Source organism: Pipistrellus kuhlii, unplaced genomic scaffold (genome assembly GCF_014108245.1).
Source record: "Pipistrellus kuhlii isolate mPipKuh1 unplaced genomic scaffold, mPipKuh1.p scaffold_m20_p_23, whole genome shotgun sequence".
Lineage (NCBI taxonomy): Eukaryota > Metazoa > Chordata > Mammalia > Chiroptera > Vespertilionidae > Pipistrellus > Pipistrellus kuhlii.
Genome location: NW_023425522.1, coordinates 5306236 through 5324335, shown reverse-complemented (window position 1 = coordinate 5324335; position 18100 = coordinate 5306236). Strand labels below are relative to the sequence as shown.

At 42.5% G+C, this 18100-nt stretch overlaps 1 protein-coding gene and 1 pseudogene across 12 annotated transcripts in view; both read left to right on the top strand.

The window, feature by feature from the left end:
• The first annotated feature begins 935 nt into the window (after positions 1-935).
• LOC118726991 lies at positions 936-2303 on the top strand (annotated as a pseudogene).
• An 11072-nt stretch (positions 2304-13375) lies between these two features.
• The window catches only part of MAP2K4 (mitogen-activated protein kinase kinase 4), a 99695-nt gene continuing 94970 nt past the window's right edge, over positions 13376-18100 (top strand). For 5 of the 12 annotated variants that reach the window (XR_004990386.2, XM_045586522.1, XM_036451830.2 and 2 more), the window contains exon 1: positions 13377-13567. Coding sequence is in view for 11 of the 12 variants with exons in the window: in XM_045586522.1 (XP_045442478.1) it covers positions 13453-13567 (115 nt within the window). In the remaining variant the exon portion in view is untranslated. Of the gene's footprint in view, positions 13568-18100 lie in introns of all 12 variants that reach the window. The other 7 variants (XM_036451827.2, XM_036451824.2, XM_036451825.2 and 4 more) reach the window with 3 other exon arrangements.

Below are 18100 nucleotides of genomic sequence, written 5' to 3'. Positions count from 1 at the left end.
CATTTCTAATTACCGTAGTCCTTTCATTGGCCAGTTCCATAATGTTAATTATTATAAATTTAAAATATTTTAATATGTGGTAGAGCTGTATCTCTTTATCTTTAAGTTTTTTGGGGAGAGGAGGACTCTTTTGGTTTATTTATTTTAATATGAATTTTATAATCAGCTTGTTTAGTTTTATTCAGGCTATGAATATTAAATCTTTTTTTTTTCTATAAAGTGTGACCAACCCATAAAAAAGAATAGTGAGTTATAAAAAAAAAGTAAAAAGTAACTTCATTTAGGTTTTATAATAGTGACAACATGTTTAATGTCATTCTCTGAATGCAGGAGGTGGGTTGAGCCCTGGCCGGTGTCACTCAGCTGGTTAGGCTTGCCAGGTGCCACCAGGAAGTTGCCAATTTGATTCCAAGTCAAGGGCACACGCCTGATTTGCCGGCTGGATCCCTGGTTGGGGGCGTGCAGAAGGCAGCTGACTGATGTCTCACCCTCCCACTGATGTTTCTGTCCCCCTCTCCCTTCCTCTCTATCTCAAAATCCACACACTATTCTTTAAAAAAAGGGGGAAAAAAGAAGTGGATTGATAAACTTCCACTTAATGAAAGTAATAAATTAAGAAAATATACTTCAAATCCATATTAAGGAAAATTTGGGTCAGTGTTTCTCAATGAGGGGCGATCTTGCTCCAAGTAACAGTAAGTGAAGTCTTTTTTTTTTTTTTTAATTGATTTCAGAGAAGAAGGGAGAGGAGAAGGAGAGAGAGAAACATCAATGATAGAAAAGGCGCCTGTCTGACCAGCGCTGGGATCTAGTGAGAGCCAGGAAGAGGCTGTGCAGCAGCTGCCTTCTTGTCTGGGGTACCAGAACCTCCCCAGTCCCTGAAACCTTCCTAGTCCCTGGGATGATGCGATGATGCCAAGGACAATACCGTCGGGGTTGAACCCCACTGAGCCCAAGCCTCACGCTCTTCTGATAGCCGGGCTGCCCCACCTGAAGAAATGAGTGGTGGGTTGGCCCAGAGTAAAAGCTCAGTGTAGCCGAGACCGGTTTGGCTCAGTGGATAGAGCGTCGGCCTGAGGACTGAAAGGTCCTGGGTTCGATTCCGGTCAAGGGCATGTACCTTGGTTGCGGGCACATCTCCAGTGGAGGGTGTGCAGGAGGCAGCTGATCGATGATTCTCTCTCATCGATGTTTCTGACTCTCTCTTCCTCTCTGTAAAAAATCAATAAAATATATATTTAAAAAAAATGCTCAGTGTATGCATAAAACTTGCCCTTTTCCCTGGCCAGCAATGACTTATACCGGGTATTTTCCAAGTATGGCACAGTTGTACAGGTTACTATAATGAAAGATAAAGATACCAGAAAGAGCCGAAACCGGTTTGGCTCAGTGGATAGAGCGTCGGCCTGAGGACTGAAAGGTCCTGGGTTCGATTCCGGTCAAGGGCATGTACCTTGGTTGCGGACACATCCCCAGTAGGGGGTGTGCAAGAGGCAGCTTATACAATAGATGATTCTCTCTCATCGATATTTCTAACTCTCTATCCCTCTCTCTTCCTCTCTGTAAAAAAAATCAATAAAAAAATATTTTTAAAAAAAGATACTAGAAAGAGTAAAGGTGTTGCATTTATTTTCTTTTTGGATAAAGGCTGCACAAGATTGTACCAGGGACATAGACAACAGTTATTTGTTAGTAATAAAAGCAAGCATTACTGTTAACCATGGAAGAGCAGTTGAGTTCATCAGAAGACAAAAAGACTTTGATAAATCTAAGGACTATGAATGTGGGGAAAGTGGACACTTAAGTTAATGGCTGTCCTAAAAATACGCTTGGAGAATGTGAACCTCCAGAGAAAAAGAAGAGAGAGAGAGAAAAAAATAAAATTCCTGAAGCAGAAGAAATTGAAGAAGTAGAAGAGAGTGAAGGTGAAGGAGAAGATCTTGCTCTTCACAGCCTCAGTCAGGCCATAGCTTTCCAGCAAGCCAAACTGAAGAACAAAAAAAATGGACTCCAGCCTCCCACTTCCCCATGCCTGTGTGCCTACTTCCCATGTAATCCTTGTCCTACCCTATATAAGCATCTGGCTGATGGGGGTGGCAGAGCAAATTTTTGTGGGTGACCTGTTGCTCTCCCATACTGCTGGCAGCATCAGAATAAATGCTCATATATGATTTAAAAAATAAAAAATGAAAACCCACTTCAGGGGATGCCTCAATCTCTAATGATTCAAAGCTCCCAAGGATAAAGAAAAGCACATATATCAGTGACGAGGAAGAACTTAGTGATTAAAATTATGTTTATTATGAAAATATTAAAATTTTAAAATGATGAGAGATAATCATTGATGGGTTGCCTCCTGCATGCCTCCTACTGGGAATCGAGCTCAGGCATGTGCCCTGACTGGGAATCAAACCATGACCTCCTGGTTCATAGGTCTATGCTCAACCACTGAGCCACATTGGCTAGGCTGAAGACATTTTAGATGGTCATGCCTGGGGGCAGGGATGTTGGTGCTCTGGGCAGCCACTGGGTGGAAGCAGAGATGGTGTTAAACCTCCTGTGATGAACAAAACCCATAGTGCACCCACAACAAAGCACTGAAGACAAAAATGCCCATAATGCAGGGGCTGATATACCATAATTTAGAGAGAAACAGAAAGACAGTCTCTTTTTTTAAAGGAAAATATAAAGGAAGGGAAAGATGGAGATGATCTATGGGAAAGCAAAGGTAAACAAAGGCAATAGGAAGTGTAAAATTCTAGTTCTTTACAAAATTTTAGTTATCCTATCTAATAAAAGAGTAATATGTAAATTCACCATAACTCTGTTACATGCACAAGCCACGCCCACCAGCCACGCCCACCAGCCAATCAGAGCGAGTATGCAAATAAACCTAACCAAGATGGCTACAGCCACAGAAAGCAGGAGGGTGGCTTGGTTTCCCCTGCAATGGAGGAAGCAAGCTTTCCACCTGCCCTTGCCTAGGCCTCCACTCAAGGCTATAAAGTTTCAATTATAGAAGGTAAACAAATCCAAACAGAAATGGTGGCAGCCATGGAGGGAGCAGGAGACTTGGCTCTGCTCCAGGCTACAAAGTTTCAATTGTAGAAGGTAAATAAATCCCAGATACCAGAGCCTCTGCTTAGGTCGCTAGGGGACATGGCTGGCCTGCAAACCACCACAGGCCCCTCGCTCAGGCCACCTCATGCTCCAAGGGAAACCCCACCTTGATCTGGTACACCCTTCAGGGCAAACCAGCAGGCCCCCACTAGTGCACCAGGCCTCTATCCTACCTAATAAAAGAGTAATACGCAGATTGACCATCACTCCAACACACAATATGGCTGCCCCCATGTGGTCAAAGATCCTGCCCCCATGTGGACACAAGATGGCCAAAACAAGATGGCCAGCAGGGGAGGGCAGTTGAGAGGGATCAGGTCTGCAGGGAAGGGAAGTTGGAGGCAATCAATCCTACAGGGGAGGGCAGTTAGGGGTGACCAGGCCAGCATAGGAAGGAAGTTGGGGGCAAACAGGTTGGCAGGGTAGTTGTTAGACTTCAATTGCCCCTAACCACTTCTGCCTGCCATCACTCCCTTCTGGCCTGCAAAGTTTCTGTTGAGAAATTAGCTGACAATCATATGGGCCCTCCCTTGTAGGTAACTAACTATTAGGTCTAGTAACAATTAATGTCGTTTTCTAATACTTTTTAAAATCGAATTTATTTAAACAATACAACAAAATTTAATCAACAATATAGTTGCCGTTGTTTTCTACTACTTGTGCCCAATGCTCAGGAAGCATTTTAATCCCTCTGTTGTAAAATTCTTGTGATTTTGATGCAAAAAATTCGGTCAATGCATTTTTGAGGCATTCTTCATTATTAAATTTTTTTCCAAGAAGAAAGTTTTGCAAAGAACGAAACAAATGGTAATCGGAAGAGGCAATATCAGGAGAATATGCAGGTTGAGGGAGAACTTCCCATTCCAACTGGCGCAGTTTTTCAGCAGTGATTCTTGCAGTATGCGGTCGTGCGTTATCGTGGTGAAGAATTACGCCCTTCCGATTAATCAGCGCGGGTTCTTTTTCTCTTAAAGCTTGGGCTAACCTTTCCAATTGGGCACTATACACTGCACTTGTAATGGTTTGGGTAGATGGTAAAAGTTCATAATGAAGAATTCCTTTAAAATTCCACCAAACACACATCACTTTTTTCGCATGCAAGTCAGGTTTTGGCGTGGGCTGCGGAGCCTCATTTTTGTCCAACCATTGAGGCCGCCTTTTCAAATTAACATACAGCACCCATTCTTCATCTCCGGTAACAATTTGCTCTAAAAACAGCAAACTGTTTTGACGAGAGAGGAGTAAACTGCAAATTGTGACTCTTTGATTACGGTTGTTGTCGGTCAACTCATGAGGAACCCATTTTCCAAACTTTTGGACTTTGCCAAGTGCACACAATTGATTGGAAATTGTTTTTTGTGAACAATTTAAAGTTGTCGCAAGCTCTTGTTGGGTAATTTGAGGATTTTGCACCAAAAGAGCTTGAAGAGCTTCTTGATCAAAATTGGACACACGGCCTCGACCACTGTTGTCATCTAACGAAAAATTTCCCTTGCGAAATTTCTCATACCAACGCTGGCATTTTCTGGCGCTAACTGCATCTTGACCAAGAGCACTACAGATGTTTTTTGCAGCCTCACTTGCTTTTCTTCCTAATTGGAACTCGTAAAGCATGCAGTGCCGAATATGCTCTTCATCCGCCATCTTCTTAACCCTAGTTTGGCAACAAAAACCAAACCAAACACAAACTTTTTCAAGCAAAACTTGTTAATTGCACTTCACACTTTCTGTAGATACCACGTGTTTGAAGGTTATGTCAATACAAGTCAACGCCAAGCAAGATTTTAAACGAATGTTTAAAAACGGCATTAATTATTACTAGACCCGATACTTTTCGCTTGCTGCTTTTAAGATTCTCTGTCTTGGCATTTTAATTATGATGTGTCTTAATTTGGGCCTCTTTGGGTTTGTCTTGCTTGGAACTTGTTAGTCCATTTCTTTCACCAGATAGGGGAAACTTTCTGACATTATTTCTTTAAATAGGTTTTCAATATTTTGCTCTCTTTCTTCTCCTTCTGGTACTACCATAATGCAAATGTTGGTATGCTTGAAGTTGTCCCAGAAGCTCCTTACACTATGGTCATATTTTTTGTTTGTTTTTCTTTTTGCTCTTCTGATTGGGTATTTTTTTGGTTTTTTTTTTGTTTGTTTATTTGTTTTGTTTAGTTTTTCTTCCTCATGTTCTAGATCATTGATTTGATTCTTATAATCCTCTATTCTACTGTAATTATTCTTTATTTCAATTACTGTATGCATAATTTCTGACTGGCTCTTTTTCACGACTTTGTTCTTCTCACAAAGATCCTTGAAAATCTCACTAAGTCCCTTGAAGCTCTCTGTAAGTCCCTTGAAGGTTTCATTAAGATCCTTGAGTAACCCTATAACCATGATTTTGAACTCTGTATCTAGTAGTTAGCTTGGTTACATTTCTTTCATTTGTGACATGTTTCTTTGTCCCCATCTTTTGGCTGCTTCCTTGTGTTTATTTCTATGTATTAGGTAGAGCTACTATTTTCTCTTGGAATTGGTAGAGTGGCCTTGTGTAGAAGGGGTCCTGCAGGGTCCAGTGGCTCAGCCTCCACAGTCACCTGAGCTGGGCACTCTACGTGTGTGGGCTGTGTGCACAGCCTTGTTGTAGTTGAGCCTTAATTGCTATTGGTCACTGGGAGGAGTTGATCTCCAGGCTAATTGGCTGTGAGGACCAGATGTGACTATATTGGAAGTGCTGCTGTGCAGGAGACACACCTATGGAGCAAGGCTTGCTTTAGTGAGCTTTGGTGTTCATTGAGTCTGCCCCTTGAGTGTGTTGCTTGTGGATGTGTAGAGTTGTAATCTGGTATGATCTGAAGTTGTCCATTGGGTGTACTGTCTCTGGGGTCTCCCAGGAGGTGCAAAGGCAACAACTGCCTGGGGTCATCCAGCAGGAGCTACAGAAAAATCTGCAGATGGCTACTACTTGTATTGGATTTGTAAGTGCCCGGGCAAGAACAAGCACCCAGGTGTAAAGAAGGGAAGCTGGTGCTAATGCTGAGTCTCGGGCTGTTTATTGATAGATTTGGGGTCACTGTTGCCAGATGCTGCTTGAGAGATTTTAGCAAGCCTAAAGCCTGAGCCAGGTTAGGCCATTCATATGAAAAAGTTACTGCCCACAACTTGGGTGGGATTGTAAACTGAATGGGGTGGGATCTCAAAGAATCACCAGGGAAGAATGAACAGCGTGGGCCACACTGATGGAAACTCAGATATGACTGCCAGTCAGCTCTCTGATGGGAAGATCCCAGCACAGGGACAATGATCCTGATGAGCACTCCCATATGGGAGAAGGCCGCCCCCCGAGTTTCATCTTGATGCCAGATAACCCATTTCCTTCCTGTTTGTACCTGGATCCCCCAAAGCTGGAGGTCAGAGGGAGAGGGCCATGTAAGCCATGTGCCAGCCCTTTAAAAGGAACTGCTTGGGTCTCCAGTAACCTCAGTATCATTCAGCTATAGTCCCTGATGGTTTTTACAGCCCAAAGTTACGGAGACTTCTCTTTCCAGCTCTGGAACCTTGGGCTGGAGGTCTGGTTTGAGGCTTGGACCTCTTGCTTCTTATGGGAGGCCTCTGCCATGGAGATATCCCTCCCAATTAAAAAATGCTGTTCTGAGCCTCCACCCTCTTCCTAGTCTCAATGTACTTTCTTCTTTACTTCTCTAGTTGTAGGACTTCCCTTCAGCCAGATTTCAGGCAGTCCTGAATGATAGTTGTTCTGTATTTTAGTGGTAATTTTGATGTGGGTTGTGGGAGGTGGCGAATACCTATGCTGCCATCTTGGTTCTCTAATAAGAGTTTAGGTACCCATTTTGGATCATTAGAGCAATCCAAAAACTGCGTGTAGCTCTTATAAAAGAGCACAACTTTTTCAAGCTGTGATTAATAGAATTTGATGTCTGATTGTACCAAAAGTGACTGATGTATGGTCACAGAATTTATCTTGTGATATCTCCTTTTGAAATGAACATATGTTTCATTTTTAGTTTATAAAATATACCATCTCCACCAATGTCCAGTTCAGTAGATACTGTAGGTGAACCTTAAAACACAATGCTATTCAGTTGTGTAGCTATGGTAAAATAGGTAGATTATAGTAAGTGTTGACTAATATGTGGAGTAACTGGAACACTTATACACTGCTGGTGGGAATGTAAATTGAATGGTTCAGCAAGTCTGGCAGTTCCTCAAGTGGTTAAACATAAAGTTACCATATGATCCAGCAATTCCATTCTGAGTTATGTACATAAAAGATTAGAAAACGTATTTCCATACAAAAACTTGTACACAAATGTTCATAGCAGCATTGTTCAAAATAGTCAAAAGGTAGAAACAACTCAAAATTTCCATCAGTGGCAGTACAAAAGAAAGGTGGCATATTCATACAATGGAATATTAGCCAGCTATGAAAAGGAATGAAATACCAATACAGGCTATCAATATGGATGAGCCATAAAAATGTTAACCTCAGTGAAAGAAATCAGATAGAAAAGGTCATGTATGATTTAATTTATATGAAATTTCTAGAATAGGCAAATCAATGGGGACATGAAGCAGATTAGTGATTGCCTAAAGCTGGAGTGAGGGAGGTTGGGGGCCAATAAAAAACAACTACAAATGGTTTGAAGTTTCTTTGGGAGGAGTGATGAAAATATTTTAAATTTGTTTATCATGAGGGTTGTGTGCTATTCCATGAATATACTAAAACTCACTGAATTGTACACTTCATTATATGATATATGAATTACATATAGCTCAATATAACTTTAGAAAAAAACCCAATGAAACAAAAAAAAAATGTTATTAAATTCAAACCAGATACTTTTACTTAATCTCAAAAACAAAACCAAAAACCAAACTATTATCTTCCCTCAAGTAGTTATTAAATTCTAAAATATTGAGTTAGTCAGAGATGCTTGTATGGCCTCATGCAAGCCCACAGCGACCTATGTCTTCACACACGAGGACCCTGTATGGCTGTACCTGAGATGATTTCTTTCTTTTATTATTTTTTAAAAATATTTTTTATTGATTTCAGAGAGGGAGGGAAAGGAAGAGAGAGATAGAAACATCAATGATGAGAAAGAGTCATTGATCAGCTGTCTCTTGCACCCCCCACACTGGGAATTGAGCCCGCAACCTGGGCATGTGCCCTGCCCTGGAACTGAACAGTTTCCTCTTGGTTCATAGATCCACACTCAACCACTGAGCCACTCTGGTCAGGCCAGGCTGATTCCTTTGTTGCTGTTGCTGTTGTGGTTGTTGTTGTTTTTGTAGTTGTTAATCCTCACTTGAGGATATTTTTTTTCCATTGATTTTTAGAGAGAGTGGAAAGAAAGGGAAGGAGACATAGATTGGTTGCCTCCCACATGTGCTCCGACCAGGGTCAGGGGGCAAAGCAGTAACCAGTACATGCCCTTGATCGGAATCCAACCCAGGACCCTTCAGTCCGCAGGCTGATGCTCTATCCACTGAACCAAACTGGCTAAGACTGATTCCTTTCTTTTTGATGAGGAATTTCAATATATCCTGATTTTTATAAGAAAACTATCCAATTAGACAAATTAGTTAGACAAATTAATATTTAGTCAGCAGAGATTTTATTATTTGGTTTGTAGGCTTAGCTCTAGGGGGCAATATAATTTAACAATATGTTTAATTTTTGTGTGATTTTTAGATTTTAAATTGTTTTTCATTTCCACCTAATATTCAAACATACAGTTGAAAAAATTGTACTTAACATCAGCCAGCCCACCACCTAGGTTTTACCATTAACATTTCATTTTGCTGATTTTGGCACATATCTGTCCACCAACTTATCCCACTTTGCTTTCATTCATCCATCTTGTTATTGACATATTTCAAGTTAAATTGCAGATAGCAGTACATGTCCTCTTGAATACTTTAGCATCTATGCTATTAACTAGAATTCAATGTTTATTTATTGTTTTTTCCCCCCCAAGGTATAATTTACATACATTGAAGTAGACAAACCCCAGAATTATTTGCTGCACTTGATAAGTGCATACATTTGTGTAACCAAAACTCCTATCAAGGTGTAGAGAATAATCATTACTTTTGAAAGAGCATTCCTGCCCCTTTCCAGTCAATCATGCTGAATTTCCTCTTCCCCCTGCCGAAGACATGCCCATTGTTTTCTTTTTTCCAATTCAGTGCCTTTAAAAAATTAGTGAGAATAAACAAACAGAATACAAAATATGAGGACAGGCTGTAGGCATAGTTTTAACAGATGAAAATCATAGCTTAAGCCAGTCAAACTTCCTACCTGCCCTTTATTTTCAATTAAATACAATGTTCAACCAATTTCCAGAAACCTGCCCAGTGTGTAGACCTCTGGCTAGAAAGGCAAAATCAGTCATTGCATGGCCTGGTCTTGAACCCTCAGTGATTTGGGAGTGGACAGAAGATGGATTGTGCTCAAAGCCCACTGCTGAACACTTACAGGGAATACCTGATGATTGTTCCAGCCAAATAGAAGTGTCTGACCCTTATTATCTTCTCAGAGGCTGAAATTGGGATCATAAGGTGAAATCCAGTTGTAAACTTACTTTTAATTTATTTGGAACATGAATCGAAAAATGTTTTCTTGCCTTAGCCTGTTTGGCTCAGTGGACAGAGCATTGGCCTGGGGACTAAAGGTTCTGGGTTCTATTCCTGTCAAAGGCACATGTATGGGCTGCAGGCTCGATTCCCAATAGGGGGCATGCAGGATTCTCTCTCATCATTTATGGTTTTTTTGTTTGTTTGCTTGTTTTTAATATATTTTATTGATTTTTTACAGAAAGGAAGGGAGAGAGATATAAAGTTAGAAATATCGATGAGAAAGGAATATCGAACAGCTGCCTCCTGCACAACTCCTACTGGGGATGTGCCCGAAACCAAGGTACATGCCCTTGACCGGAATTGAACCCAGGACCTTTCAATCTGCAGGCCGATGCTCTATCCACCGAGCCAAACCAGTTTTGGCAATGTTTTCTCTCTCTCTCTCTCTCACTCACTCTCTGAAATCAATAAAAAAATATTAAAAAAAAGAAAAATGTCTTCTTAATCTAACTTCTGAGACAGATGTATCAAAAAGAACCAGCAAGCTAGATTTCTAAACAGAGGTGCTCTGAGGGGAAATACAGATGTTACTCTCTCTCCATCCTCTGTCAGGGCAGGACACTGATCTTGCCATCAATTACTCATGTCAATGGTCTTAACCTGTCATTCCTATCCTCTAGTCACTAGAGTCTAGTGGGAAGGAAAGTAACTACATGACAGAGCCAAAAATTTTAAGCTCATTTGGGGATTTTCCTAAGGAGCTCTTATAAATGTGAATTTGCTGGTTACTGATTCACATTACCTAATTGCCTTTCCTTCTCCCCAAAGATTATGCCAATTGCTATTAGTATTATTAAAAAGGCTATAGTTCTTTTATGCCATTCATTTTTTTTTGAACCATTTGTGAATTAGGTAAGGCTGCCAAAACAAAGTACCACAGACTGGGTTAAACAACAGAAATTCATCTTCTCACAGATCTGAAGGCTGGAAGTCTGGGGTAAAGGTGTTGATGGGGCTGGTATCTTCTGAGGCCTTTCTCTTTGTAGATGGCTTCTTTTCCCTGGGTCCTCACACACACACAGTCTTCCCTCTGTGTGTTTGTCTGTGTTTCAGTCTTCTTACAAGAACATTAGTCTTATTAGAATGAGGTCTATTCATATGAGCTCATTTTACCTCAATTATCTCTTTAAAGGCCTTATTTCCAAATATAAGAACTTTCTGAGGTATTGGGAGTTAGGATGTCCACATACAAATATTTGGGGAATACAGTTCAGTCTATAACAAACCATACAATACTTAAAGGAAAAAAAAACTTCATAAAATCATAAGAAAAATGAGCAAAGCAAAAATATGAAAATGTAAAAAATCTCATAACTTTATCAGTTTGAACAAATCAAGGTCCTTTCTTATTTTGCCCAAATGCAGACCTTATTGATGGTTCTTTTTCCTGACTTTTATCCAGCAGTTTACAATGCAAACATCAGTTGTTTTTTTAAAGTGTATATATATATATATATATATATATATATATATATGTTTATTTTTATTGATTTCAGAAAAGAAGGGTGAGGAAGAGGGTGATAGAAACATCAGTGATGAGGGAGAATCATTGATTGGCTGCCTCTTTCAAGCTCCCTACTGAGGATTGAGTCTGCAACCCAGGCATGTGCCCTGACTGGGAATCGAACCATGACCTCCTGGTTCATAGGTGAACACTCAACTACTGAGCTACTCCAGCCGAACTGGGTTTTGTCACAAACCCAGCATTAGGTATTACTAAATAAAAAAATCCAAATTAATTATTTATCACTCTTTTAATTTTCCTGAATGAATGTCCTAGGTTGAATGCTTTCCTTAAGTTTATCTGTTATATATTTTTTTCTTATTTAAGTTTATTTAACTATATTGGGTTTTTCTTACTTTATTAAATTCTGTTTGAACAAACTTAAGTGTAACCTTTACATAGTGGAAAACTATACGTTTAAGAAAATGTTTTTCTGGTAGTTGCCTAATCTGTACTATTGCCTCTAGGATTTCTAGTAAAGAATTAGTAAGTTTCTATTAAAGAAATACATATACTGCAGAAAGGGGGCTTGTAGCACTTTACATAAACTGTGAATATGTCAATTGTCCATATCAAAGAATGGAGTTGGATTTGGGATCAAAAATAAGACATGAGAACACACACAACAGTGACATTTAGACAACAGGAACTGATTGGGAACCCTACTGGCAGGTACTGGAATAAAGTGTCAGAAAATTGTTCAGATTGAACTATTTGGCATCTGGGTATCCTGCAACTGGAGCTCAGCGATGACAGGCTCCTGCATTTGAGGAGCAAACTAAGGGGCTCCTGATGCCTTTTACCAGGATGCCAAAGTGTGGAAATGCAAGGTGTGTGTAACTCTATTTTTCTGCATCCATCTTTTCTAATTTTTGGCAAGCTGTGTTGATGTTTTAAAAGAAGAATTTCATTTGATTACTGATGGTAGCTCCTCCAGGCACTAAAAAGGAAACCCCAAAGAAAAGAAAGCCATCTGCCCATCTTTACCAACAGGGGAGACTAGTAGGGAGCTAAGGTTCTCCATATCTTTTGTCGTTTGTTATGTCTCTTCTATCAGCACCAGGCAGACGATGAAGATAGAAAATTTAGTCTGTACTCTATGCTGAACAGTCTGAATGGGAAACTTCCCTTTCTGGTTCTGGGAAAATCTCCCCTTGAAGGAGTCCACATTTAGGATTCTAACCCCAGAACCAACAAAAGCAAGGTGGGCTACTGACTCCTTAGATGGGGATTTGGCCACTTTTATAATGACTTGGATTTGGAAATGTTGTTCAGTCAGCCAAACCCTCTGAGGAGAGTGGCAGGTGAGAATGTAAAGGCTCTCCACTTAAGGACACCTACCTACTCTCGCCTTCAATTTGTCTTTTTTGCTTCTATCTGTAGCCGCTGCCAGCATGTGAGCAATGAAGCTGATGGCTGAGGTTGGGTTTTGAACAAGAAAGCGGGCTCTTTTGATTGAGGACACATTTCCAACGTGCTATGAGGAAGTCCGAGCACAGGAAATGTCTGGGTGGAAGGAGGTTGGAGAAGGAGATCCTGATATATATGTATATTACCTGGGGATATTATTAAATTGTAGATTCTGATTCAGTAGTTTTGGGAGTGATGCGTTTGGGAACCCCGTCTCCCAAAAGGCAAAGAGGGGGTGGGGGTGCTAGGTATGGCTTAACAGGAGCTTCAGATGGAACCAGAGGTAGAACCAACTCCCCTACGGAAGGTCCCTGTAATCGCTTAGACAAGCAGCATGACTCCTGGGGTGCCCCCCTCCCCCCGGGGTCCCTTTCAGCTTTACCATTCTGATTTTGGGTTCTGAAATCTAACAAGTGGGTTCTTAAACTCCTGGGGTCACAGACCACTGTGGGAATGATGCAAGCTAGGTACCCTCTTATTCCCCCAAATGCACACACACTTCTTATTCACAAATGGCTTTAGGTCTCGCAGCCGGGATGCAGAACTTCTGCCCGCCCGCCTCCCCTTGCGGGTCGCACCCGCGACCTGGGCGGTTCCAGGGCTCCGCATCTGGCGCGGCTCCGCGTCAGCCCGGTCGTGCGGGAGGGGCGTGGCCTCAGCGGGCGGGGGCGGGGCCAAGGCGGAGGCCGCGCCCCTCGCCGAGAAGAGGCCGAGCTTGCTGCATTGCAGCCGCCGCGGCGCCGCTCGGCTCCTCACTCCCAACAATGGCGGCTCCGAGCCCGAGCGGCGGCGGCGGCTCCGGGGGCGGCAGCGGCAGCGGCTCCCCGGGCCCCCTGGGGTCCCCGGCGCCGGGCCACCCGGCCGTCAGCAGCATGCAGGGTAAGGAGCGCGGCCGCGCCGAGACCCCGGCTCCCCCGGCGCGGCCGGCGGCGGCGGCGCGGCCTGACGTCCCGCGCGGACGCCCCCCGACCCCGCAGGGGCAGCCCCGGGGGGAGTCGCCGCGCCGGCCTCCCCGCCCGCCAGCCCCCACGGCTTCCCGCGCCGGGCCTGCCGCTTCGGCTCGGCCAGGACCCGGCTGGGGCTCGCGCAGGCCCCGGCGGCCGCGGCCTCCGCCCGAGCTCGGCCCTGGGCCTGCCCGCCGCCCCCGCGGTCCCCGGCCCACCTGGCGGGAGCGCCCCGCGCGGCGGCGGCTTACCTGGCGGGGCGCCCCTCCCGCCGCCCCGGACACGGGCTCGGGCGGCGGGGGCGGCGGGGCCTGGCTCGGCTCGGCTCGGCTCGGCTCCCGGGGCGCCCAGGTAGGCGGCGGCGGCGTCCCTGCCCGCGCCCTCCGCCCTCGGCCCTCGGCCCTCAGCCCGCTCCCTCGCTCGGTCCCGCCGCCGCCCGGCCCCGCGCAGGGCCATCTTGGTTCCCTGCGGCCACCGCTGCAGCCGGCCCCGGGCTGACCTCCGGGCTTCCGCGGGCCAGTCGGGCGGACTTGCGTTTGCAAACTTGTGCAGGGTCTCTGCGAGCTGGGAGGGGCGGGGGCTGCTCGGGCCTGTGCCACCTGGAAGGTAGGGAGACAGCCATTGGCCTGGGAGCAGCCCTGTATTCCGGCCCAGGGATCCCTGTGTGAGCATTGCATGCAGAAAAAAAAAAAAAAAAAAAGAATAGTGGATTCGGTTAATAGAGAGATACAGGAAATAGGAAGGCAGGGGTCAAGGTGGCACTGGGTAGTGTGTGGACATGGGAGGCAGCCCTCCTAATGAATGGCTTTTCCCACTGGAAATGCTGATTAGCTGTGTGTGTCTCTTGACAGCGGGGTCCTGTGGAAATAAATACCAGGCCCCAGCCCAGGAGGGACCATTTCCTTGAGTTTACAGGGGGAATTTTCGAGGAGCAATGCTATTTTTAAAAGGGAATCTCAGAAATCTCCAGACAACTTGAGCCCACGGCTTAGCTAAATCATTAGCAGAATCAGTTGGAGTGCTCTTGGTCCTGTGACCATAGTTATTCTTTGATTAAAAGCTCCCTGAAGGGCCCCTGCTGGGTCTCTCACAACTGTGTGTCTAGTTAAGTTCAGCATTTATTGAATATTTCATGTTTATGAGAACCTGTGTGATTCAGGCAGAGACAGGGTGATACTCATTTTTATGATCCTGTCACCTTCCCCATGAGGTGATTTTAATATACATAAAGTACAGTGATAGATATAGAGAGAGGATGATGTCAGAGCTCAGGGCACCTTCTGTGCAGGCCCTCAGGTAATTAGTTCAGATTGAATTAGTTATTGGATGCCGCTGTGTTGCAAATCGCGGCATACAGTCGAAATACAATTTGGGTTTCCTGATCTGACAGCTTTTCAGTCTAAGTTGTTGGTGGGAGATGAAACAGCAAAACGACAATTTAGGGTTGTATTGCTTATCCAAAGTGGGTGACATAAAATAATGTGTTTTTTTGGGGGGGGATGGGTTTTTTTTTTTTTTTTTTTTTTTTGGGTGCGGGGGGAGTAAGGAGGTTGACCTGCCTTATGTTGGAGAAGAGAGTTGCAATTCTCAGCAGAAAGAACCATTTGTGTGAGGTTTCCAAAGTGGGAAAGAGCTTGGAAGAGTCTAGGAATTCAAAGGAAGTCATTGCATTGAGGTAGTATTCTGATGCTCTCCATTCTTCCTTCTCCAACTCTGTGTTTGTATACTACTAGTAAGCTAAACTTTTGAATAAGCTGAACTCACTTTAAAAGGGAGGAGGCTTCAAACTTTTCCTTTAATTATTGATGAATTTTCAGTACTGTGTGTAGGCTTGATTGATCCAGGGACCTGCTATGTCAGTTCTTGATTATTATTACCTCTTGATTATTCAAAATGAAGAGAAGCGCTTGAAATTCTCAGGATGCTGTCTAGCTGAGTTCAGGTTATAAAACAGGAGCTTAAGCAGCAATTTAGGATCTGTCTTCTTTGTTTGTTTTGTAATATTAAAGCCTACCCTCCAATGCTTCATCTACGAAAGACTTTCAGTTTTAGATCAAACTTCAGAGAGATGGTCCCTAAAAAATGTTGGTTGTATTTGGGGAGTTGCTATGGAAGACATTTCATATAACAGATATAGAAGGTCCTTTTGTGTGGTAAGCACTGCATGGGGCACTGGATAATGAGACACACCCTTTCCCAGCTTGGACCAGACTTGATTGTGACTCAGGAGGGGTCCAGATGGTCCAGGTTAGGAAGTATTTGCTTTTTTTTTTTTTTTTTAAATCCACATATTGTATATTTTTTTGATTTCAGAGAGAGAAAAGGTGAGAGAGAAATAGAAATGTCAATGATGAGACAGAATCATTGACCGGCGGCTGCCTCTTACATGCCCCCATTGGAGATTGAGCCCCAACCCAAGCATATGACCTAATCACAAATCATGAACTCCTCCTGGTTTATGGGTCAGTGCTCAACCACTTGAGCACACCAGCCAGGCTGGGAAGTATTGTTTTCTTAATATCATAATGCTTAAGAGCCAGAGCTCTGGAGTCCTGGATTTGAATCCCATATCAGACCGTGGGCAAGATATTTAACCTCTTCAAGCCACAGTTTCTCAATTGGAAAGTAGGATTAATGCTTACCTCACTGGTACTCTGAGAATACATATAAATATAAGCATGGGACTGGCATATAATAAGGGTGCTTACTAGACATGTTAGCCATCATCATTGGTAAAAGCAACAATACTTTTATTTATAATGGTCTCTTTCATTATTAATAGACGAGTCCCTAAACGCTCATGATCCACTCACAGTTTCTTCAGCTTCATTATTAATGGGTCCTATCCTCTTCTCTAACCTGTTGATTTCCATTTTTTCATTATTGAGCATTCCCCCTCAGAATATGCTGGATGAATCTTTATTCTACCTGGGTTCAGGTAACTGTTATGCCATATACAAGCTCTGTGACCTTAGGGAAATTACCCACGTTTTCTGAGTATTTCATCTTTTAAAATAGGGATAATACGTTATAAGGCTATCATGAGAATCACATTAGAGTAATGCATGTGAAAGTGCTTTGAAAATATAATAGTAAGTAAATAAGAATTGTTATCAGAGATGATAACCTGCTTTAGTTACTAGTCACTTAAAGTGTAATATATTTAGAAGATCTCATAAACACAAGAGGTTAAATTTATTATAGAAGAAAAAGCGGGGAAATATAAAACTAACAAATGTCAGTTTTTTAAAACTTGAAAAATTGCGCCAAAACCGGTTTGGCTCAGTGGATATAGCGTCAGCCTACGGACTGAGGGGTCAGCCTGCAGACTGAGGGATCCCGGGTTCAATTCCGGTCAAGAGTATGTACCTTGGGTTGCGGGCCCATCCCCAGTGGGAGGTGTGTAGGTGTTTCTCTCATTGATGTTTCTAACTCTCTATCCCTCTCTCTTCCTCTCTGTAAAAAATCAATAAAATATATTTAAAAAAAAAACTTGAAAAATTGCTTAGAATCAATAATTGATTCTGAAAAACATGGAGGCATTTGTAAAGTACTTGTTATAGGAAATACAGAATAGGTTGTAGGTGCTTCTGATTCTCTTAATATGCCGGTTTAAATAGTTATTCTTTTTTTCTTGTTAGGTTTCAAATATACAGTAGATGTGTAACAAAACGTATGGACATTTTATAAATGTCAACTGAACATTTTATAAATATCAATTGAAGTAATAATATGATAGATTATATTTTTAAAAAACAAAACTTTCAAGTGTAATGAAGCATATCTGTTAAGAAAAAGTGAATATTTAAAATCAATATGCTTTTTCTTACAATAATATTGGAATATATACAATATGTATGAGATGCCCTATGTGTGATACTATTGGACTATCCATCATTTAGTCTGTGGTTTTAAAAAACCACAGGAGGGTGTCTTTATCTTAATTTTAAAGAACTGAATTGTGTGGACATCGGTTATACATAGTTTTAAATCCTAGAATTGCCTTTCTCTGTGTTGCATACTATTTATTTTATCATTTATTTGCTATAACCTGATACCATTGCAGCTTAGATACCATTAGTTCCCTGATACCATTAGTTCCCTTTTAGAGTACATATTGCATTACTCCAAGGTCCCTTAAAAATGAGAGCAACCCCAGTGTTCAATTTTTTTTTCTCACTTGAGGATATGCTTATTAATTTTTACAGAGAGAGGAATGGGAGGGAGGGAAGGAAGGAGGAAGGGGGAGAGAAAAAAAGAGCGAAAAACATTGATGTGTGAGTGAAACATGGATCAGCTGCTGCTCGTACTTGCTCCAACTAGAGATTGAACCAGAAACCTAGGTATGTGCCCTGATGGCATTGAATTCACCATTGTTGGTTGTATGGGACAACCCTCCAACTAATTGGGCCGCTTGGCCAGGGTCCTAGTGTTGAAAATTAAAATGTAGAAAAATATGTTGCTTTTA